The sequence below is a fragment of the Scomber japonicus genome, chromosome 24, assembly GCF_027409825.1.
Source record: "Scomber japonicus isolate fScoJap1 chromosome 24, fScoJap1.pri, whole genome shotgun sequence".
Classification (NCBI taxonomy): Eukaryota; Metazoa; Chordata; class Actinopteri; order Scombriformes; family Scombridae; genus Scomber; species Scomber japonicus.
The window spans coordinates 2,160,762-2,184,300 of NC_070601.1; the positions used below are offsets into that span (position 1 = coordinate 2,160,762).

Below are 23,539 nucleotides of genomic sequence, written 5' to 3' on the forward strand. Positions count from 1 at the left end.
ATGTTTGATAAATAATCATCAATAATGTGGATAGAATGACAAAGTGGGTAAAAGGTAAATAGCAGAACGGCTACAACAGTCTGGTAATATAATATTTTGCCCAGTCCTATTATTTAATGACCTTTCAATTAATTTAACCCTTTACACGCTGTTCATATTCTGACAAATGTACAAGACACTCTACACCAATTCACATTCATAAATTCCCTTATAAATTATTAATTAATGTTCCTAATAATCTTTAATGAAGCTGTAAAAATGATGCATTTTTTCTATTTTTGTAAACTGTTGGTCACATGAGGAAAAGATGGGTTAAAATAAATGTGTATATGATGTTTTTACAGCTCTCAAATGTAAAAATGGATCACAATCGACCCTGAACGGTATGTAAGGGATAAGAGTGGCAGCAGGTTGCAGAAGACCTTTTGGATTTGTGTTGCTGTGACTGCACACATTTAACTCCTTCGCCATAGAAACTTGCAGCTATTTATAATAAACAGGAACAACAACCACAATTTTGCATAATTTCTCATTGCAAAAAAAAAAAAGAAAGAAAAGAAGTTATGTAAAGTAAGTTTTACGCGCAAATGTTCTTTTACTCAATGTTTGAACTGGTTTGTAAACTTATATATATATTTCAATATTTATATATAAATAAAAACCATGCAGGTGTGTATTTGTTTGACAGGTTTCAATCGTGATGCAGGAAACCAACATCTGACGTCACAGGTTGTGTTTTTGTTGGACTCTTCCAACGAGGTCTGAAGGGGGTGAAAAAAATCCGTCAAGTGTGCAACAATGGACAAATAACATCCGGTATGAAGATATTAAAAGCATAAAAGCACCACTATATTTTCTTCTTGTACCGTACTTTTATTTTATTTTTTTCAACAAACACTTCCGGTTATAATTGTGAATGAGCCGTTAGATTGACGCAGCTCAAAGAGGCGACAGCGAGCAAAGCTGCCGTAGTCCAACCGGAGTGTTAAAAGTAGCACAAAATGAAAGCTCTCGACTGATTTAACAGTTTAATACCGCACAGACAAGGACGCTACTCCGCTGGATATATCTTATTATTGTCATTGTCATCTCCCCCCCCCCCCCATTTTGTGACTGGAGGAGACACACACACTCGGCCGTCGGGGCCTCGCCGTCGTGGCCCAGCAGGACTCTCGAGTGAAGTTGGGAGCGGACCGCCAAACTTCTGCTTTCCTCCGGGGCTGCTCTCCGCGGGGCCCGGGGCTCCTGTCACCGGCCCTGTGGATGAGTACGTGAACCAAAAAAACACACACCAAACCCCCCCTTTCCCAGGTAACTGAATAAAAAGCAGTTTAATGGCTTTACTTAAAAACCCCTGTGAAACCGACGCTTTTTAAAACGGTTGTCTTTAAGGCTTTATTTGAATCCTGCAGAATCAACGTTTTTTAACGGTTGTGTTTAACGGCTTTATATTTTAAATCAACGCTTTTAAACGCTTGTGTTGAATGGCTGTATTTTTAAATCAATGCTTTTTAAATGGTTGTGTTTAACCTCTTCTTTTTAACCCCATGCAGAATCAACGCTTATTTAAACGGTTGTCTTTAACGGCTGTATTTAAAAATCAACCCTTTTTATAACGGTCGTCTTAAACGACTATTATTTAAAAACCAACCCTGTTTGAACGGTTGTCTTTCTTTAACGGTTGTTTTTATTTTTTTACCGTTGCTATGCGGCCAAGTTAGCCTCTTAGCTTAGCATGACAACTTCCCCTGGCCCTGACAGCCAGTTAGTTAGCCCACTTAGCTCACCTCCAACTGCTAAATATGTGCATAATACACGTGTTTTAATGACATTCACAACATGCCAAGTAATTCACAAGGCACATTATGGTATGTGCTGTCACGCCAAATCGCCTAGCAACAGTTGTTAGGTTAATAGTAGCTTGTATGTGTGTGTAGTGGAGAGAGGAGCTAGTGCTGCTAATGCTAGCGTGTTTCATTTAAAGCTAATTATCTACTGTATATTATATATCATACTACTATACTGTTTTTATTCCTGTGTTTCTAATTAAACTGCGCTAAGGTGTTGTTTAAATGTTTAATGCTGCGGTTAACGTGATGGAAAATGTCAGTTTTGTACGTCACACTGTGCAGACATTGATCAATAATCGATAATCAGATAAATTATAATCAGCAGAGGTCCGATTTTAATGTTCAGACTTACTAAAAAAAGAAGCTTTGTCACTGATAACACTGATAACTGATGTTTAATAGTGATAGTATGATGGGGGTATATAGTTCCTTATTGTTAAAGGACAATTTCACAATTTCTGTCCTTTTAAAAAATCAACATTTAGGAGCTAAAAATCAACATTAAAGCTGCTTTTTGTTGATTTTGCTGTTATGATAACCAAATTAAAGATGATTAAAGAAACCTAGATGTCTTAACATATGATAGTAAGCATGTTTGACTCATTTAAAGCATTTTCTTGTAGTTCCTTTTTGAGCATAAAATTATTGCTAGTTTAAAAATGGGGCTCTAAATGAAGTGATATGAAGGTTTTAAAGCTACTAACTAACATCATCTCAACTCTAATAAACCTATAAACAAAACTTTTAATAGGAAAAAATGTTGGGTTAAAACTGAGATACAACTTCCCACTAAAAAACTGCTTAAAGGACGAGTACACAATATTTCAAATGCGTCTAATAACAACATTCAGGAGCTTAAAATGAAAATTAAAGCTGCTTTTTCTTGCTGTTTCTTTCTTGATGATGAAATAATAGGCGATTAAATAAATATAGACATCCTAACATGTGACAGTACGTGTGTTTGTGACTCATTTAGAGGAACATAAATCTTTGTTGTGGTCATTTTTTTTTTTTTTTTGAGTTTCTATTTGAATCTTTCAGTGGAAAAAGGAAAAATGTGGTTTTTCAGATAGCTGATGTTAAAAAAGCCTCTTCAAAGGTATTAATTAACATCATCTCACCTTCAATAAACCAATAAATACACTGAGACACAGCTTCTCACTAAAATAAGGCTTAAAGGACGAGTTCGTAGTTTCTCAAATCGGTCTTAAATGAACATTAAAGTGTGTTTTTCTTGCATAATGTCGTTTCTCTCTATTCTGTGGTTAATTTAAGTTAATTTTTAAATGTTTTAAGCATAATTCTTATGTTTTGAATGCATTTATTTCTCCTCCATCACTTCCATTCAAAGCACATTAGAAGGAGATATTTTAAAAGCACTGCTGGTTTAAGACACTTGGAAAAAAAACTGTGAACTAGTCCTTTAATTATAAGTCATTACAGCTCCAAGTACCGATTATTTCCACTCTCATAAATGCAAAATAATGAGCAGATGAATAGTTTTAAGTTGAAACAGAAGAGCACAGTCAGGCTTTAAAAGAATCAAGCATATCGTCTTGCAGTAAGTTAAGTAATCATATTTTTTGCTCAGTCGTCAGTTTTTTGGTCATACAGAGCTATACCTGCTGAAATCTAATCTATGTACAGGCCTTCTTTGTTTCGTGAGGAAGTATATGTGCACAGAGTTACATAAGAAGCAGAAGAAACAGAAACACAGAGAGCTAAACGGGAAAGAAAATAACAAATAAATGCAGAAATATTCAATACTGGTTTAAAAGTAGACACTATTTATATTCTTATCATTGCTGAATAAGCTGCAATATATTTTAAAATGCCACAGTGATCAAATTAATTCAATAAAATAAGATTCAACTCATGTTTTTCTCTTATTGTGAAAGCCAGCTACACTTCTGCTTTTATTTTGGCGTTGATGTTTAATTAGTTTGACGATGCCAAGCAGTGTAATTAATATTCTTTATTCTTTTATAACTGAACTGAGTTTCCTTATATTTAAATAATTAATTAAAAAGGAAATGAGCACTCAACATATCTTCAGTTTCTTTCCCTCCTTCCTTCCGTCCTGTCCTTCCTTCCTCCTTCCTTCCTCCCTTCCTACTTCCTTCCTTCCTTCCTTTCTTTCCTCCCTTCCTTCTTTCCTCCCTCCTTTTCTCTTTCTTTCATCCCCCATACCTTCTTCCCTTCCTTCTTTCATCTGTCCTTCCTTCCTTTCGTTTCTCCCTTCCTTCTTTCCTTTCCTTTCCTCCCTTCCTTTCTCCCTTCCTTCTTTCCTTTCCTCCCTCTTCCTTTCCTTTTTTCCTTCCTCCTTTCCTTGATTTTTTGCTGCTGAATTGAGTTTCCTTATATTTAAATAATTCATTAAAAAGGAAATGAGCGCTCAACATATCTTCAGTTTCTTTCCCTCCTTCCTTTCCTTTCCTTCCTTCCTTCCTTCTGTCCTTCCTTCCTTCCGTCCTTCCTTCCTTCCTTTCCTCCCTTCCTCCTTCCTTCCTTCCTTCCTTCCATCCTTTCTTTCTTTCCTCCCTTCCTTCTTTCCTCCCTCCTTTTCTCTTCCTTTCCTCCCTTCCTCCTTCCTTCCTTCCTTCCTTCCTTCCTTTCGTTTCTTTCCTTCCTCCTTTCCTTGATTTTTTGCTGCTAAACTAAGTTTCCTTGTATTTAAATAATTAATTAAAAAGGAAACAAGCGCTCAACATTTGATTTTATGAACAGATTATATTAAAAAACAGACGAAGCAGCATAATAATATCTTGAGTTTTATATTTATTGTGTATATTTCAGTTGGACTCACGTCTGTTTTCTCCTTTTTATTCTGTGTTTTTTAGGAGAAAGGAGTCCCTTTGATGGGAGAGTCCTCTTTCCTGGCCTCCTGGGTCAATCGCAGTGCCACAATGATGAGTAAGTGTGTGTGTGTGTGTGTGTGTGTGTGTGTGTCTTTGCATCACAACCTAAACTTCCTCTTGTTACGTGCTTTAGTTTTAGTGTCATAATGTTACTAAGACACAAGTAGAAATCTAATGAAAGTATTTTTTTGGGGTATTTTTCTGCATTTTAATCGTTAAATTTGCAAATAGAACTAATAAATAAACATTATGTGATATTTGTGTTGGTAAAGAATAAAGAAGCTGACAGTCATGTTGCTCATAACAGTGAAATATAATAATATTAATAATAAACTTTATTTATAGAACACATAAAATAATTAATAAGTTGTAAAAGAGAACAAATAAAAGCAATTTGACTATTCAATGTAGAAAAAAGGCAAGAATAGACAAACCATATTTATAACCAGATAAAAATGACTCACAAGCAATATTTAATATAAAAATTAAAAAGCATTAAATTAATTCTGGATTTCATCTTTTTTCCTTTTTTTTAATTTGTGATGTCATCGCTCCCCCTCAGATGAGCAGGAGGCGCTGAACTCGATCATGCAGGACTTGGCCGAACTGCACCGCTCCAGCCGTCCTGCCATGTTCCTGTCGGACCTCGGAAAGCCCAAAGCCTCCTCGCCCAAGAACCAGGTGATTAAAACACCGAAGGAGGAGAGGAAGGAAAGGACTAGGGAGGGAGGAAAGGAGGGAAGGAAAGGAGTAAGGAGGGAGGGACGAAAGGAAGGAAGGAAGGGAAAGGAAAGGGAAGGGAGTAAGGAGGGAGGAAGGAAGGAAAGGACTAGGAAGGAAGGAAGGGAGGAAGGAAGGAAAGGACTAGGAAGGAAGGAAGGGAGTAAGGAGGGAAAGGAGTAAAGAGGGAGGAAGGAAGGAAAGGAGAGAAGGGAGGGAGAGAGAAAGGAAAGGAGTAAAGAGAGAGGTAGGAAAAGGAGAAGGGAGAGGAAGGAAGGAAAGGAGGAAGGAATGAAAGGACTCGGGAGGGAGGGAGGAAGGAAGGAGGGGAAGGAGTAAAGAGGGAGGAAGGAAGAGGAGTAAGAGAGGATGGAAGGAAGGAAGGAAAGGAGTAAAGAGGGAGGAAGCAAGGAAGGAGAGAAGGGAGGGAGAGAGGAAGGAAGGAAAGGAGTAAGGAGGGAGGAAGGAAAGGACTAGGGATGGAGGAAAGAAGGGAAAGGAGTAAGGAAGGAGGGGAGGAAGGAAAGGACGAGGGAGGGAGGAAAGGAAGGAAGGAAGGAGAGAAGGAAAGGAGTAAGGAGGGAGGGAGGAAGGAAGTATGGAAGCAGGAGGGAGCAAAGAAAGAGGGGAGATGGGGAAGAACGAAGGAAGAATTAATGAAAGATGAAGGAAGGAAAGAGAGAAGTGAGAGAGAGGAAGGAAGGAAGAAAGGAAGGAAGGGAGGAAGAAAGGAAGGTAGGAAAGAAGGAACAGTCAAAATCACGTGGGGTCTTTTTAACGTTTCTCTTTCTCTCCAAAACAGAACGATGTACGAGTCAAGTTCGAGTTCAAAGGGGAAAAGAGGTGAGGCTCCGACCGGCTTTAAACATCCTCACTGCTGCTTCCTGTTGACCTTTGACCTCTTGACCTTTGACCTTTGACCTCTGACCTCTCCTCTCCTCCTCTGTAGGATCCTGCAGTTCCCTCGACCGGTCAAGCTGGACGACCTGAAGGCGAAAGCTAAAGTGGCTTTCGGTCAGACGATGGACCTTCACTACACCAACAACGAGGTACATTCCTTTCCTTCCTCCCTTCCTTCTCTCCTCTGTCCTTCTTTCCTGCCTTCCTCTCTTTCTTTCCTTCCTCCATCTCCCTTTCTTCCTTCCTTCCTCCACCCCTCCTTCTCTCTTTCTTTCCTTCCTCCATCTCCCTTTCTTCCTTCCTTCCTCCACCCCTCCTTCTCTCTTTCTTTCCTTCCCTTCCTCCCTTCCTTCTTTCCTCTGTCCTTGCTTCCTCCCGTCGTCTTTTCCTCCCTCCCTCCCTCCCTTCTACCTTCCTCCCTTCCTTCTTTCCTCTGTCCTTCTTTTCTTCCTTCCTTCCTCTTTTCCTTTCTCCCTCCCTTCCTTCTACCTTCCTCCCTTCCTTATTTCCTCTGTCCTTCTTTCCTTTCCTCCCTTCCTTGCTCTCTCCTTCTTTCCCTCCTCCCTTGCTCCCTCTTCCTTTCCTTTCCTTCCTTCCTCCTTCCTTTTTTCCTTCCTTCTTCCTCCCTTCCTTCCTTGACTTGAGGACAACAGGAGGGTTAATTATCTATCTACCTAATTCTTCCCGTTTCCTTCATCCTTTCCTCTGTCCTTCCTTCCTTTCTTTCCTTTCTCCCTTCCTTCTTTCCTTTCCTTTCCTTTCCTCCATTCCTTCTGCCCTCCTTCTTTCCTTCCTTCATCCTCCCTTCCTTCCTTCCTTCCTCCCTTCCTTCCTTGACTTGAGGACAACAGGAGGGTTAATTATCGGCTCTATTTCCTAATTCTTCCCGTTTCCTTCCTGTTTCCTTCCCTCCTCAGTTGGTGATTCCTCTGACGACTCAGGACGACCTGGACAAAGCCGTAGAGCTGCTGGATCGCAGCGTTCACATGAAGAGCCTGAAGATCCTCCTGGTGCTCCAGATCTCCTCACAGGTCTCATCCTTTTAGTTTATTCATCTTATTCATCTTTTATTTTATGCTTTCAAACCTGTTTCTACTACTTGGATTATCTGTTTTTTTTCTTTTTCTATTTTCTTTATGTCTTAATTAATTTTACTTCTTAATTTTACTTCATCACATTTCCTCTTTAGTTATTATTTATTATTTTATTTTATTCATATATTTGTTTTCCTTTTTAAAAACCCCCACGTCACATTTATTTTTTAGTAGGTTTTTCAAAATAAATTTAAATTTTTTTGTATTGATTTGTATTATTTTATTAATATTTTAAATGATTTACTTTATTTTATTATATTTTATCAATCTTTTATTACCTTTTATTTTATTTGGGGGGTTTTTTTATTTAAAAAAAATATATATTTATATATATACAGTATGTTTTCCTTTTAATCACGTTTCTATTTTTATTTTTAATATTCATTTGTATTTATTATTTTATTTTATTTTTTGTTAATTTTATTTTGTATTATTTTACCAATATGTACCATTATTTATTATTATATTATTATTTACTATATTTTAATCTTTGCTTATTATATTTTATTTTATTTGGGTTTTTTTTTATTTTTTTTTACATTTTTATTCTAGCTCTGGTGTTTCCTCACTGCAGAGTTAACACAGCGTTTCCTCACTTCCTGTTTCTATTGAGCCATTATTTATTTCTTCTTTTTTTTTGTAAGAGTGCTACACAAATAAAGTCTGATAAGATGCAGGAGAGGCATTTTTATTAATTTTATTTTAATCTTTAATTTCTGCAGAACTCTTCCTCCAACATGGACCTCCTGCCGTCCGAGGAGCTGGACAACACGGGGTTCAGGGTGGCGGACAAGAAGAGCATGCTGGCTTTAATAGGTGAGCAAATAAAAAGATAAAATAAAATATAATATAAATATCTCTGTAGGGAAATCTATCCATCCTAAAGCCTTCAAAGTAAAAGTTAAAATATAAATATTCCTTCATGTCTTCTTTTCCTTCCTTCCTTGCTTCCTTCTTTCCTTCATGTCTTCTTTTCCTTCCTTCCTTGCTTCCTTGCTTCCTTCCTTCCTTCCTTCCTTCCTTCCTTCCTTCCTTCCTTACTTGCAGGCTCCCAGTCGACGGACCGCAGCTCTCCTCCGCCGGGTTACATCCCCGACGCTCTGCAGCAGGTAGCGAGAAACGGCTCCTTCACCAGCATCAACAGCGAGGGAGAGTTCATCCCCGAGAGCATGGACCAGGTACGCTTTTACTTTGAAAGGCTGTTTTTTAAAAGCTGCTTTCCTTCCTGTCTTCTTTTTCTTTCTTCCATCTGTCCTGCCTTACTCCCTTCTTTCCTTCCTTCCATCCTTCCTTCCTCCCTCCCTCTCTTTCTTCCTTTCTTGCTTCCTTTCTCCCTCTCACCCTTCCTTTCTATCTTCCTTCCTTCTTTCCTTCCTTCAATCTGTCCTTACTCCTTTCCTTCCTTCCTTCCTTCCTTCTTTCCTTCCTTCCATCTGTCCTTACTCCTTTCCTTCCTCCCTCCCTCCCTCCCTCCCTCTCTCCCTCCCTTCCTTCTGTCCTTCCTTCCATCTGTCCCTTTCTTTCCTTCTTTCCTTCCTTCCTTCCTTCCTTCCTTCCTTCCTTCCTTCCTTCCTTCCTTCCATCTGTCGTTACGCCTTTCCTTCCTCCCTCCCTCCCTCTCTCCCTTCCTTCCATCCTTCCTTCCTCCCTCTCTCCCTTTCTTCTTTCCTTCTTTCCTTCTTTCCTTCCTTCCTTCCAGAGTTGGGCACTTCAGAGGATTTGATGATTGTGTGTGTGTGTGTGTCTCTCTCTCTCTCTCTGTGTGTGTGTGTGTGTGTGTGTGTGTGTGTGTGTGTGTATTTAACCTCCCTCTCTCTCTCTCTCTCTCTCTCCCTGTGTGTGTGTGTGTGTGTGTGTGTGTGTGTGTGTGTGTGTGTATTTAACCTCCCTCTCTCTCCCTCTCTCTCTCCTTCTCCTCTCAGATGTTGGACCCGCTGTCTATGAGCAGTCCGGAGAACTCAGCGTCTGGAAGTTGTCCCTCGTTAGACAGTCCGTTAGACAGGTCAGCACCTCGACGACGTATTCATTACACGACCATCTGCTCCATTATGTGGAGAGCTGCAGACATGAGAAGCAGCATCAGTGTCATTTAAATCATTTTAAATAAAGGTTAGTTAAATAAATCATTTCTCTTCATGTCGTGCAGTGATTACCCGAAGTCAAGGATGCCCCGAGCACAGAGTTACCCAGACAACCACCAGGACTTCCCAGGTAAGGGTGTGTGTGTGTGTGTGTGTGTGTGTGTGAAGGAGGGAAGGAGGAAGGAAGGAAGGAAGGAAGGAAAGGAGGGAGGAAAGAAAGAGAGAAGGAGGGAAAGAAGGAAAGGAGGAATGAAGGAAGGAAAGGAGGGAGGAAGGAATGAGGGAGGGAGGGAAGGAAAGAGAGAAGGAGGGAAGGAAGGAAAGGAGGGAAGGAAGAAGGAGGGAAAGAAAGAGAGAAGGAGGGAAAGAAGGGAAGGAGGAATGAAGGAAGGAAAGGAGGTAGGAAGGAATGAGGGAGGGAGGGAAGGAAAGAGAGAAGGAGGGAAGGAACGAAGGGAGGAAGGAAAGAGGGAGGAATGAATGAGGGAGGGAGGGAAGGAAAGAGAGAAGGAGGGAAGGAAGGAAAGGAGGGAAGGAAGAAGGAGGGAAAGAAAGGAGGGAGGAAAGAAAGAGAGAAGGAGGGAAAGAAGGGAAGGAGGAATGAAGGAAGGAAAGGAGGTAGGAAGGAATGAGGGAGGGAGGGAAGGAAAGAGAGAAGGAGGGAAGGAACGAAGGGAGGAAGGAAAGAGGGAGGAATGAAGGAGAGAAGGAAGAAGGAGGGAAAGGATGGAGGAAGGAAGGAAAGGAGGGAGGAAAGAAAGAGAGAAGGAGGGAAAGGAGGGAGGAAGGAAGAACGAAGGAAAGGAGGGAGGAAGGGAAGGAAGGAGGGAGGGAGGAAGGATGGAAGGAAGGAAGGAAGGAAAGAAAGAGAGAAGGAGGGAGGGAGGAGTGGTGTGTGTGTGTGTGTGTGTGTGTGTGTGTGTGTGTGTGTGTGTGTGTGGTGTCTGGCTGATAAACCTGAGCCATTTTTTCTTCTTTTCTTTTTGTCGAAGGAAGTAAGGAAAGTAAAGGAGGGAGGGAAGAAGGATGGAAGGGAGGAAGAAGGAAGGAAAAGAAGGGAGGAAGGAAGGATGGAAGGGAGGAAGAAGGAAGGAAGGAAAGGAGGGAGGAAGGATGGAAGGGAGGAAAAAGGAGGGAGGACGGAAGGGAGGAAGAAGGAAGGAAAGGAGGGAGGAAGGATGGAAGGGAGGAAGAGGGAGGGAAAGGAGGGAGGACGGAAGGGAGGAAGAAGGATGGAAGGGAGGAAGGAAAGGATGGGAAGATGGAAGGAAGGTAGGAGGGAGGAAGGATAGAAGGGAGGAAGAAGGAAGGAAGTTAGGTAGGAGGGAGAAAAGAAGGAAGGGAAGAAGGATGGAAGGGAGGAAGGAAAGGAGTTCAAGTTAAACCTCATTAAACTGATACCTGCCTGTCGTCTCTTTTAACCCTTTCCTTGTAAATTGTGTGTTGCTCTTCATCGTCTCCTCTTCCTCGGCAGAGTACGACATCCCAGTGTTTGAGAAGTCGGGTAAAGGAGGGACGTATCCACGGCGATACGGCATTCCCTTCGGCCTTCAGGATTACAGCGACGGTGAGTCACGTAAAACTGTTGCTATATTACCTCTGTCCTTCTTTCCTTTCCTTCCTCCCTTCCTTCTTTCCTTTCTTCCTTCCTTCCTTCTTTCCTTCCTTCCTTCCTTCTTTCCTTCCTTCCTCCCTTCTTTCCTTCCTTCCTCCCTTCCTTCTTTCCTTTCTTCCGTCTGTACTTCCTCCCTCCTTCTCTCTTTCTTTCCTTCATCTCTCTTTCCTCCCTTTCTTCTTTCCTTCCTCTATCCACCTTTCTTCCTTCCCTCCTTCCTTTCCTACCTTCCTTTCTTCCGTCCTTCCTTTCTTCCTTCCCTCCTTCTCTCTTTCTTTCCTACATCTCTCTTTCCTCCCTTTATTCTTTCCTTCCTCTATCCCCCTTTCTTCCCTCCTTCCTTTCCTACCTTCCTTCCTTCCCTCCTTCCTTTCTTCCTTCCTTCCTTTCCTCCACCCCTCCTTCTCTCTTTCTTTCCTTCATCTCTCTTTCCTCCCTTCCTTCTTTCCTTCCTCCATCCCCCTTCTTCCTTCCCTCCTTCCTTCCTTCCTTTCTTCCTTCCTTCCTTTCCTCCATCCCTCCTTCTCTCTTTCTTTCCTCCCTTCTGTCCCTCCTTTCCTTCCTCCCTTTCTTCTTTCCTCTGTCCTTCTTTCCTTCCTTCCGTCTGTACTTCCTCCCTCCTTCTCTCTTTCTTTCTTTCATCTCTCTTTCCTTCCTCCATCCCCATCCCTCCTTCTCTCTTTCTTTCCTCCCTTCTGTCCTTCCTTTTTTCCTTCCTTCCTTTCCTCCATCCTTCCTTCTCTCTTTCTTTCCTCCCTTCCTTCCTTCCTTCCTTTCTCCTCTCTTCCTTCTTTCCTCTGTCCTTCTTTCCTTCCTTCATCCCTTCCTCTTTTCCTTTCTCTCTCCCTCACTCATCTTCCTCTTCCTCTTCCTCGGCTCCACAGGGAGGAAGACTTTCCCTCGGGCTCGGCGGACGCAGGTTCACGGCTTCCGCTCGCCGGTCAGCTTCAGCCCGACCGAGCAGTCGCCCAGCACCAGCAGCGGCAGCAGCGTGTTCACCCCCGACCTGGAGGAAGCTCCGGGTCCCGCCAGGCGGCCGCGGCGAGGCAGCGACATCGAGCCCAACCCGAACCCCAACGCAGCCCCGACCCTGTCCGTCATGGATATCAGTCCGCCCAGCCGCTGTGAGTCCTGCTTTACTCACTCATACTGAGATATTTAACCTGTTTACCCTCCTGTTGTCCTCCAGTCAAGGAAGGAAGGGAGGGAGGAAGAAAGGAAGGAAGGATGGAAGGAAGGGAGGAAGATGGAAGGAAAGGAGGGAGGGAGGAAGGGAGTAAGAAGCGGGGAAAGGAGAAAGGAAGGTTGGAGGAAAGAAGGAAAGAAAGGAAGGGAGGATGGAAGGATGGAAGGGAGGAAGAAGGATGGAAGGGAAGGAGGAAGATGGAAGGAAAGGAAGGAGGAGGAAGGAAGGAAGAAGGAAGGAAGGAACGGAGGGAGGAAGAAGGAGGAGGAAAGGGAGGAAGAAGGAAGGAAGGAAGGGAGGAAGATGGAAGGAAGGGGGGAAGAAGGAAGGAAAGGAAGGAAGGTAGGAGGAATGAAGGGAGGAAGAAGGAAGGGGGGGAGGGAGGAAGAAGGAAAGGAGGAACAGTCAAAAATCGACAGGGTCAGTTTGACCCGGGAAGAAGACAAGAAGATTAATTTTATTAGTTATTGATTATATCTGATGTGTGTGATCAGCTCCTCGCGCTCCGACCAACTGGCGGCTCGGGAAGCTTCTGGGTCAAGGCGCCTTCGGTCGGGTTTTCCTCTGTTACGACGCAGATACTGGACGGGAACTGGCCGTAAAACAGGTCCAGTTTGACCCGGAGAGTCCGGAGACCAGCAAGGTCTGTAGATTATCTCACAATTACTTCTTCCTCCCTCTTTTCCTTCCATCTTCCTCCCATCCTTCCTTCCTTCCTTCCTCCTTCCCTTCCTCTCCTTCCTTCTTTCTCCCTTTCCTCCCTTCCTTCCTTCTTACTCCCTTCCATCCTTCTTTCCTTTACATCGTCCTCCCTTCTATCCTTCCTTTCTTCTTTCTCTTTCTTTCCTCCTTCCATCTTCCTCCCTTCTTTCTCCCTTCCTTCCTTCTTCCTCCCTTCTATCCTTCCATCTTCCTCCCTTCCTTTCCTCCTTCAACTCCTTCCATCTTCCTCCCTCCTTTCCTTCCATCTTCCTCCCTTCCTTCCTTCCTTCCTTCCTCCTTCCCTTCCTCTCCTTCCTTCTTTCTCCCTTTCCTCCCTTCCTTCCTTCTTACTCCCTTCCATCCTTCTTTCCTTTACATCGTCCTCCCTTCTATCCTTCCTTTCTTCTTTCTCTTTCTTTCCTCCTTCCATCTTCCTCCCTTCTTTCTCCCTTCCTTCCTTCTTCCTCCCTTCTATCCTTCCATCTTCCTCCCTTCCTTTCCTCCTTCCTTTCATTCCTTCTTCCTCTCTTTCTTTCCTCCTTCAACTCCTTCCATCTTCCTCCCTTCTTTCTCCCTTCCTTCTTCCTCCCTTCTATCCTTCCTTCCAATTATCTATTTTGTCTGTTTTGGCAGGAATAAAAATCTAACTTGATGATTGTTTTCTGTCTCTTCAGGAGGTGAGCGCCTTGGAGTGTGAAATCCAGCTCCTGAAGAACTTGTGCCACGAGCGGATCGTCCAGTACTACGGCTGCCTGCGAGACACGATGGAGAGAACGCTGTCCATCTTCATGGAGTACATGCCTGGAGTGAGTCTTCATGGAAGGGAGGAAGGGAGGAAGATGGAAGGAAAGGAGGGAGGAAGGAAGAGGGAAGGAAGGAAGGATAGAAGGGAGGATAGAAGGAAGGGAGAAAGAAGGGAGGAAGATGGAAGGAGTGGAAGGAGGAAAGGAAGGGAGGAAGATGGAAGGAGTGGAAGGAGGAAAGAAAGAGAGGAAGAAGGAAGGAAAGGAAGGAGGAAAGGAAGGGAGGAAGATGGAAGGAAAGGAGGGAGGAAGGAAGGTAAAAGATGGAAGGAAGGATAGAAGGGAGGAAGAAAGAAGGAAGGGAGAAAGAAGGGAGGAAGATGGAAGGAGTGGAAGGAGGAAAGAAAGAGAGGAAGAAGGAGGGAAAGGAAGGAGGAAAGGAAGGGAGGAAGATGGAAGGAGTGGAAGGAGGAAAGAAAGAGAGGAAGAAGGAAGGAAAGGAAGGAGGAAAGGAAGGGATGAAGATGGAAGGAAAGGAGGGAGGAAGGAAGGTAAAAGATGGAAGGAAGGATAGAAGGGAGGTAGAAAGAAGGAAGGGAGAAAGAAGGGAGGAAGATGGAAGGAGAGGAAGGAGGAAAGAAAGAGAGGAAGAAGGAGGGAAAGGGAGGAGGAAAGGAAGGGAGGAAGATGGAAGGAAAGGAAGGAGGAAAGAAAGAGAGGAAGAAGGAGGGAAAGGAAGGAGGAAAAGAAGGGAGGAAGATGGAAGGAAAGGAGGGAGGAAGGAAGGTAAAAGATGGAAGGAAGGATAGAAGGGAGGAAGAAAGAAGGAAGGGAGAAAGAAGGGAGGAAGATGGAAGGAGTGGAAGGAGGAAAGAAAGAGAGGAAGAAGGAGGGAAAGGAAGGAGGAAAGGAAGGGAGGAAGATGGAAGGAGTGGAAGGAGGAAAGAAAGAGAGGAAGAAGGAAGGAAAGGAAGGAGGAAAGGAAGGGAGGAAGATGGAAGGAAAGGAGGGAGGAAGGAAGGTAAAAGATGGAAGGAAGGATAGAAGGGAGGAAGAAAGAAGGAAGGGAGAAAGAAGGGAGGAAGATGGAAGGAGTGGAAGGAGGAAAGAAAGAGAGGAAGAAGGAGGGAAAGGAAGGAGGAAAGGAAGGGAGGAAGATGGAAGGAAAGGAGGGAGGAAGGAAGGTAAAAGATGGAAGGAAGGATAGAAGGGAGGAAGAAAGAAGGGAGGAAGATGGAAGGAGGAAAGAAAGAGAAAGAAGGAAGGAAGGATAGAAGGGAGGACGATGTAAAGGAAAGAAGGATGGAAAGGAGTAAGAGGGAAGGAAGGGAGGAAAGGAGGAATGAAGGGAGAAAAAAGGGAGGAGAGGAAGGGAAGGAGGACGGAAGGGAGGAAGATGGAAGGAAAGGAGGGAGGAAGAAGTAAGGGAATGAGGAAAGGAAGGAAGGAAGGGAACACAATATTATCTTTCTATATATTTACGTGGATTCATTGTGAAGATATAATGTCCAGTCCCTCCCTTCCTTTCTATCTTCCTTTCTTCTTTCTTTCCCTCCTCCCTCCTTCCTTTCTTCCTTCCTTCTTTCCTTCCTTCCATCTAGCCTTCCTTCTTTCCTCCCTCCCTTCCCTTATTTCCTTCCTTCTATCTGTCCTTACTCCCTTCTATCCTGTCTTCGCTTCCTTCCTTCTTTCTTTCTTTCCTTGCTTCCTTCCTTCCTTCTTTGCTCATTTCCTTCCTTCCTTCTTTTCCTTCCTTCTTTCCTTCCTCCCTTCCGTCTTTCCTTCCTTCCATCCATCTATCCTTTCTTCTTTCCTGCCTTCCTTCCTTTCGTCCTTCTTTCTTTCCATATGTCCTTCCTTTCTTCCTTCCTTCTTTCCTCCCTTCCTTCCAGAGTCGTGCACTTCAGAGGATGTGATGATTGATCGTGTGTGTGTCAGATAGTTTTTGTTATAACTCACATGTTCCTTATTTTCGGGCGTCAGGGATCCATTAAAGATCAGCTGAAGTCGTACGGAGCGCTGACGGAGAACGTGACGCGCCGCTACACCCGTCAGATCCTGGAGGGAGTTTCCTACCTGCACAGCAACATGATCGTCCACAGAGACATCAAAGGTGAGTACGACTGGGTGTGTCCTCAATATAAGGAAGGGAGGAAAGGATGGAAGGAAGATGGAAGGGAGGGAGGGAGGGAGGAAGATGGAAGGAAGGGAGGGAGGGAGGAAGATGGAAGGAAGGGAGGGAGGAAGATGGGAGGGAGGGAGGGAGGGTGGAAGATGGAAGGATGGGAGGGAGGAAGATGGAAGGAAGGATGGAAGAAGGAAGGGAGGGAGGAAGGAAGGGAGGGAGGAAGGAAGGGAGGGAGGAAGATGGAAGGAAGGGAGGGAGGGAGGGAGGAAGATGGAAGGAAGGGAGGGAGGAAGATGGAAGGATGGGAGGGAGGGAGGAAGATGGAAGGATGGGAGGGAGGGAGGAAGATGGAAGGAAGGGAGGGAGGGAGGGAGGAAGATGGAAGGAAGGGAGGGAGGAAGATGGAAGGAAGGATGGAAGAAGGAAGGGAGGGAGGAAGGAAGGGAGGGAGGAAGGAAGGAAGGGAGGAAGAAGGACAGAAGGGAGGAAGATGGAAGGAAAGGATGGAAGAAGGAAGGAAGTTAGAAGGATGGAAGGAAGGGAGAATAAAGGAAGGCAGGAAGAAGGAAGGGAAGGGAGGAAAGCAGGATGGAAGGGAGGAAAACAGGAATGGCGAAAGAAGGAAGGAAGATGGAAGAAAAGGATGGAGGAAGGAAGGGAGGGAGGAAGGATGGAAGGGAGGAAGAAGGGAGGAAAGGAAAGAAGGAAGGGAGGAAGAAGGGAGGAAAGGAAAGAAGGAAGGTGGGAGGAAGAAGGAAAGAAAGGGAGGAAAAGGGAAGGAGGGAGGAAGATTGAAGGAAAGGAGGAAAGGAAGGAAGGAGGAAGATGGAAGAAGTCCTCAATATAATCTATAAAATTTAAATTGTAGACGCAGGAAATGATGACTCTTTTCCGTTTAGGGGCAAACATCCTTCGGGACTCGGTGGGAAACGTGAAGCTCGGAGACTTCGGAGCGAGTCGGCGGCTGCAGACCATCTGTCTGTCAGGAACAGGCATCAAATCGGTGACCGGCACCCCCTACTGGATGAGCCCGGAAGTGATCAGCGGAGAGGGATACGGCAGGAAGGCTGACATCTGGTACACACACACACACACACACACACACACACACACACACACACACACAAGAAAAAAATTATCGGAAGGAAGAAGGATGGAAGGATGGAAGGAAGGAAGGAGGAAAGGAAGAGAGGAAGAAGGAAGGAGGAAAGGAAGAGAGGAAGATGGAAGGAGGAAAGGAAGAGAGCAAGAAGGGAGGAAGGATCGAAAGGAAGGGAGGAAGAAAGGAAGAAAGAAGGGAGGAAGAAGGAAGGAAAGGAGGAGCGAAGGATGGAAGGGAGGAAGAGGGAAGGAGGAAAGGAGGAAAGGAGGAAGGATGGAAGGGAGGAAAGGCAGGGAGAAAGAAGGAAGGAAAGGAGGGAGGAAGGAAGGGAAGGAGGAAAGGAAAGGAGGAAGGATGGAAGGGAGGAAGAAGGAAGGAAAGGAGGGAGGAAGGAAGGGAAGGAGGAAGGATGGAAGGGAGGAAAGGCAGGGAGAAAGAAGGAAGGAAAGGAGGGAGGAAGGAAGGGAAGGAGGAAAGGAGGAAGGATGGAAGGGAGGAAGAAGGAAGGAAGGGAAGGAGGAAAGGAAAGGAGGAAGGATGGAAGGGAGGAAGGAAGGGAAGGAGGAAAGGAAAGGAGGAAGGATGGAAGAAGGAAGGGAGAAAGAAGGAAGGGAAGGAGGGAGGAAGGAAGGGAAGGAGGAAAGGAGGAAGGATGGAAGGGAGGAAAGGCAGGGAGAAAGAAGGAAGGAAAGGAGGGAGGAAGGAAGGGAAGGAGGAAAGGAAAGGAGGAAGGATGGAAGGGAGGAAGAAGGAAGGAAAGGAGGGAGGAAGGAAGGGAAGGAGGAAGGATGGAAGGGAGGAAAGGCAGGGAGAAAGAAGGAAGGAAAGGAGGGAGGGAGGAAGGAAGGGAAGGAGGAGAGGAGGAAGGATGGAAGGGAGGAAGAAGGAAGGAGGGAGGAAGGAAGGGAAGGAGGAAAGGAAAGGAGGAAGGATGGAAGGGAGGAAAGAAACCTCAGGCAGAACTGGACCATCTGCCCCATTTGAGAGAGAGAGAGAGAGAAAGAAAGAAAGAAAAAGGACAGAGAGAGAGAGAGAATAACAGGAGTGGAGGCAGGAAACGGTCACCTGGACATCCACAGGGTCGAGGACACACTGACCAGGCTTCCTATAAGGTGAGAGAATAAGAGGAAAGAAGAGAGAGAAGAGGAGGAGGAGGAGGAGGAGGAGGAGGAGGAGGAGAGTTCAGTGCATCATAGATTCCTTCAGCAGTCTAAGCCTCTATATATATGTCAGGGAGGTCAAACATGAGGCCTGTGGGACCGAACCGGCCCGCCGAGGAGTTCAGTCCGGCCGACTCTCCCTCCTGTCTTCTTCTCCTTCCTTCCTTCCTTCCTTCCTCTCTCCCTTTCTTCCATCTCTCTTTCCTGTCTTTTTTTCTTTCTTCCGTCCTTCCTTCTTTCCTTCTCCCTTTCTTCCTTCTTTCCCCCTTCTTTCCTTCCTGCCATCTTACCTTCCTTCCATCTGTCCTTCCTTCCTTCCTTCCATCTGTCCTTACTACCTTCCATCCTTCCTTCCTTCTTTCCTTCCTTCCTTCCTTCTTTCCATCTCTCTTTCCTGTCTTCTTTTCCTTCCTTCTTTCCTTCCTTCCTCTCTCCCTTTCTTCCATCTCTCTTTCCTGTCTTTTTTTCTTTCTTCCGTCCTTCCTTCTGTCCTTCTTCCTTTCTTCCTTCTTTCCTTCCTGCCATCTTACCTTCCTTCCATCTGTCCTTCCTTCCATCTGTCCTTACTTCCTTCCTTCCTTCTTTCCTTCCTTCCTTCCTTCCTTCTTTCCATCTCTCTTTCCTGTCTTCTTTTCCATCCTTCTTTCCTTCCTTCCTCTCTCCCTTTCTTCCATCTCTCTTTCCTGTCTTTTTTTCTTTCTTCCGTCCTTCCTTCTGTCCTTCTTCCTTTCTTCCTTCTTTCCTTCCTGCCATCTTACCTTCCTTCCATCTGTCCTTCCTTCCATCTGTCCTTACTTCCTTCCTTCCTTCTTTCCTTCCTTCCTTCCTTCTTTCCATCTCTCTTTCCTGTCTTCTTTTCCTTCCTTCTTTCCTTCCTTCCTCTCTCCCTTTCTTCCATCTCTCTTTCCTGTCTTTTTTTCTTTCTTCCGTCCTTCCTTCTTTCCTTCTCCCTTTCTTCCTTCTTTCCCCCTTCTTTCCTTCCTGCCATCTTACCTTCCTTCCATCTGTCCTTCCTTCCTTCCTTCCATCTGTCCTTACTACCTTCCATCCTTCCTTCCTTCTTTCCTTCCTTCCTTCCTTCTTTCCATCTCTCTTTCCTGTCTTCTTTTCCTTCCTTCCTTCCGTCCTTCCTTCCTTCCTTGAGTTTGACCCTCCTGATATATTACGCCCACTGTTACACCTCACAACATTTTAGTCACCATGGCAACACAAACATCAAACATAAATCTTCCCTCTCGTCTCCTGCTGACGTCACTAAACTCGTCGCATTGCCCCCCTCCTCCCCCCTCACCCCCTGCAGGAGTGTCGGCTGCACCGTAGTGGAGATGCTGACCCAGCGACCCCCGTGGGCAGAGTTCGAGGCCATGGCCGCCATCTTTAAGATCGCCACTCAGCCCACGAACCCCGTGCTGCCCGCTCACGTGTCGGACCACTGCCGAGACTTCCTCAAACGCATCTTTGTAGAGACCAAGCAGCGGCCGTCTGCCGATGAGCTACTGAGGCACATCTTTGTACATTAACCCCCACCTGCCCCCTCCCCTGAAAAAGTTTTAATTCCTCCCTCGCCCGCCTGCCGAACTGCCAGATACGGCCTTACCTGACGGGGGCGTCCCTTGCCTCTGACCCCGCCCCCTCCTCCTCCTCCTCCACGCTGAAACCTTATTGGACCAGGAAGAACTGGCTGGAAGAAGGTGAAGGTGTTTTTTTGGGGGGGATGGGAGGGGTGGGAGTGGCTCCGTGTTTGTCTCTGTTTGTATGAGACTGCCATAAGAGGACATGAATTCTTTCATTATTTTATTTTTTTCCTCCGCAAGTTGCACCTTAATTTCTCAAACAAAGGAGGCGTCGAGCACTTCCTCCTCAAGCGATGAAAGAAAGAAAAAACAAAAAAACGATTTTTTTTTTTTTTTTAAATGTTATGTTTGTACGGTTTCTCTCCTGCTTTTTTGGAGTGGGATAGTGTCGGTGTTGTGGACCTACAGAAGGTAATACCTGACTCTGGAGTGGCCCTTACCCCCCCCCCCTTCTCTCTCTCTCCTCGCCCCCCCTTTACATCTCGCTGATCCCGACCCCAGAATGTAGTCTCCTGCCAAAACCCAGAGAGATGTTAATGACCTGGGCCCGCTGCTATAAGACGAAACTAAAAAAAAATCCCAGATGCAGAGAACACTCCCCGAACACAGTTTCCACTCATTCCTCCTCCTCTTCTTCTTCTTCTTCTTTCTCTTCGTAGTCTCTGCTTTTTACTGTCACCTTCTCTTCTTCTCTTTCAGCCCCTCCTCCTTCCTCCTTCTTCGTTCTTCGCCATGTGCCTTTTTTCTGTTTTTTGAAACGCAGTGTTAGGAGCGAGCCTCCGTCGGTCGTTCACAGCGTTTTAAGTTTTTTGCCTCCCGGATTTAAACTGCCTTCGCACCGTTAGCCCAAAATCTCAGCTGTTCTCAATTCAGCTGATCTCACTTTCAGCCATAATGTCTGTTTTTTGCCTTTTTCTGTAACAGAGACTCCTGCTAATCGAGCGTTGGGATCAGTCCGATCTCACACGCTCGGCTCATTCAGTTCGTTTGCCTGCTCGACCCGCCTGCTCCGGCTGGTAACCAAATATCCTTCGGACTCTTCTCGCAGCGCTGGTTTTTAATCGTGAAATGCAGCTGCAGCCAAGCGGTACTCAAAAAGACCTCAGCTTCAGTCTTATAGACACAAGAACAGTGTCGATTATTATTATTAGACTTTCTCTTCAAATGCATCCGCTTCTCCTTTTGCTTCTTGTGGTCAACAAGTAAACTCATGAAAAGCCAATCCAGTGTTTAAATTGGCTTCAATAGTTCTGCACAGGCCTGGGTGACCTTTTTAGAAATGTCTCAATTTTGGTACTGGTACCAAAAGTTACTGATGTGCTTTGCCAAAATAACTACTGTATAAATTGAGAAATATCTACTCAAAGAAGCAGGAGAGGAGCGTTTGAAGAGAGTCAATGATTAGATTTTCTCTTCAAATGCATCCTCTTCTCCTTTGCTTCTTTAATGGTTGCATGGTCAAATTGCTAGAAATCGACCAGGACTTCAGTTTCACTTCTGACAAATGACTGAAAACCAGAGAAACCCCCCCCCCAAAAAGCAACCAGACTTTAAAATCTAGTCTGTAAACTGACTTTAACAGTTCTTCACAAGCCTTAATGTCTAGAAATGTCTAAATGTTGGTATTGGTACCAAAACAAAGCTCTGCTGTTGTGATATAACCATATTTATTCTGTTCTGAACTTGTATTGAAATGCTTCCCAAAAGCCACACCAAGAGACTTCCAAAATTACTACTGTTTAAATCAAGAAATATCTGCTCAAAGAAGAAAGAATCTGACTTTTTCCTTCAGATTTTTATAGCTGTACTTCTGCCACCACAAACCCTTCAATCACTTGCAGGAGAGGAGTGTTTGAAGAGTGTCAGTGATTAGATGTTCTCTTCAAATGCATCCTCTTCTCCTTTGCTTCTTTAAGTGTTGCATGGTCAGATTGGAAGAAGTCGACCAGGACAAATGACTGAAAACCAGAGAAATAAACCCCCTAAAAAGCAACCAGACTTTCAACTCTCTTCAATTTTGGTATTGGTACCAATACGTAGCCATACTTTTGTGATATAGCCATATTTTTTCTGAACTTCTTAAAACAAGAAATTTCCAAAATAAATCCTGTTTTAAATCAAGAAATATCTGCTCAAAGAAGAAAGAATCTGACTTTTTCCTTCAGATTTTGGCTGAAAACTCCTGAAAAGTGACGAGACGTTTAAATCTAGCCTTTAAATGGACTTTGATAGTTCTGTACAAGCCTGGATGTCCTTTTAGAAATGTCAAAATGTTGGTACTAGTACCAAAACCAGAGCTTTCCAAAATAAATGAGGCTTAAATCAAGAAATATCTGATCAAAGAAGGAAGAATCTGACCTTTTTCTTAAAATTTTGGTTGCTGTACTTCTGCAACCACAAACCCTTCCATCTCATGGCAGATTATTTTCTCATTTTGAGGATTGAGGTGTCGGTTTAACTCCTGACAAATGACTGAAACCTCTTGGAAAGTGACGAGACTTTTAAATCTAGCCTTTAAATTGACTTTAATAGTTCTGTACAAGCCTGGGTGTCCTTTCAGAAATGTCAACATTTTGGTATTGGTACCAAAACCAGAGCATATAAATCAAGAAGCGTCTGATCAAAGAAAGACAAATCTGACTTTTAACATCAGATTTTTGGCAGCCGTACTTCTACCATTTGACCCCTTGAAGCATTGAAGCAGCAGAGGAGCGTTTCGTAGAGTGTCGACCCGGTGCTGCATGGCAAGAAGCTCACAGTCGATTGGCCAGACGTCTCCTGGCCTGTATGACACTGTCCATTATGTTTGTCGGTTTAATTTCAGACTAAACAGGCGTACGACGATGTTTCTAGCTGCTTTATAGGTACATTTTTTAAACGTTGACATATTCCTTTTATGTTTTCTCCATTCGTGCACTCCTACAGAACCAAACAGACCTACGTTCATCTCGCCTGCGACTCCACAAGCAAAATCAGTCCTCGTCACTTTAAGCGAAACACTCCACAAACACACTCCGTTCGGCTCGGCTCGGCTCGGCTCTCGTCGCGGTTTTTCCTCCGTTCGGCCGAGCTTCCATTACGTCTGTCTGAATACGATCCGTTAGGGCTGCTCGATTATTATTAATTGGGTCAAAATTGAAATCACGAACTTTAGAAACTTGCTGCATTTCTCGTCCATTCGGCTTAATTAATTCTCTCTCTCCAAGCAGCAGCCTTTTATCTGCCGCTTAACGCAAAACACACAGCAGAACATGTGCAGAGATATTAGAGCTGAGCCGGTTACCATGACGACAGTTCACACATCACTTCCTGGTTTTTAATAATTAGTCAGTAAACTCAGCATCGTCTGACGCAGGCTGGAAACTCTGCACTTTTATTTACAGTTAAAACATTTCGCTGTCAAACTATAACGGAGCTGCGGCAGCTTCCTGTCTAAGCTTTTCAAAATAAAACCTTTGTTATTAACAAACAAAGTTGGGGCTGTAAATTACGGGAGATTCCCAGGAGAAAAAAGACAAAACGGGAGAACGGAGGGAGATGAGTCTAAAAATACGGGAGAAACAAGGAAAACGGGAAAATGACAAAATCTTTTCCCCTCGATTTTATTAGTTTTGAGATCGTCTGGCCCCCAAAATTATAATCACGATCAAATTTTGATTAATTGAGCAGCCTTACGATCCGTAGACTCGTAACTATGCACCGGTTAAACTCGCTCGTTCGTAATTTACTACAACCGACGACACCTCGGCTGGTGCTACGCTGGTCTCTGCAGAGGTCATGTGACTGTTCGTTTCCGACACTTACAAGCACACCCACGACTCTATTT

At 44.5% G+C, this 23,539-nt stretch overlaps 1 protein-coding gene across 1 annotated transcript; it reads left to right on the top strand.

Moving 5' to 3' along the window:
- The first annotated feature begins 962 nt into the window (after positions 1 to 962).
- map3k2 (mitogen-activated protein kinase kinase kinase 2) lies at positions 963 to 19,668 on the top strand. The gene is made up of 17 exons (XM_053314743.1): positions 963 to 1,311; positions 4,691 to 4,763; positions 5,271 to 5,389; positions 6,231 to 6,271; positions 6,378 to 6,477; positions 7,246 to 7,359; positions 8,145 to 8,238; positions 8,470 to 8,600; positions 9,345 to 9,424; positions 9,569 to 9,633; positions 10,978 to 11,070; positions 12,003 to 12,242; positions 12,799 to 12,947; positions 13,681 to 13,812; positions 15,733 to 15,862; positions 16,777 to 16,954; positions 19,440 to 19,668. The coding sequence occupies exons 2-17, from the start codon at positions 4,709 to 4,711 to the stop codon at positions 19,657 to 19,659; spliced, it is 1,941 nt and encodes a 646-aa protein (XP_053170718.1). The 5' UTR covers positions 963 to 1,311; positions 4,691 to 4,708; the 3' UTR covers positions 19,660 to 19,668.
- Positions 19,669 to 23,539: the final 3,871 nt, after the last annotated feature.

What these genes read in the sequence shown, in the direction of transcription:
- map3k2 (XM_053314743.1), top strand. Translation starts at nt 4,709, where the DNA reads ATGGGAGAGTCCTCTTTCCTGGCCTCCTGGGTCAATCGCAGTGCCACA. An exon ending in TGCTCCAGATCTCCTCACAG is followed by an intron (nt 7,360 to 8,144) that starts GTCTCATCCTTT and finishes TAATTTCTGCAG; the next exon opens with AACTCTTCCTCCAACATGGA. An exon ending in CGTCCACAGAGACATCAAAG is followed by an intron (nt 15,863 to 16,776) that starts GTGAGTACGACT and finishes TTTTCCGTTTAG; the next exon opens with GGGCAAACATCCTTCGGGAC.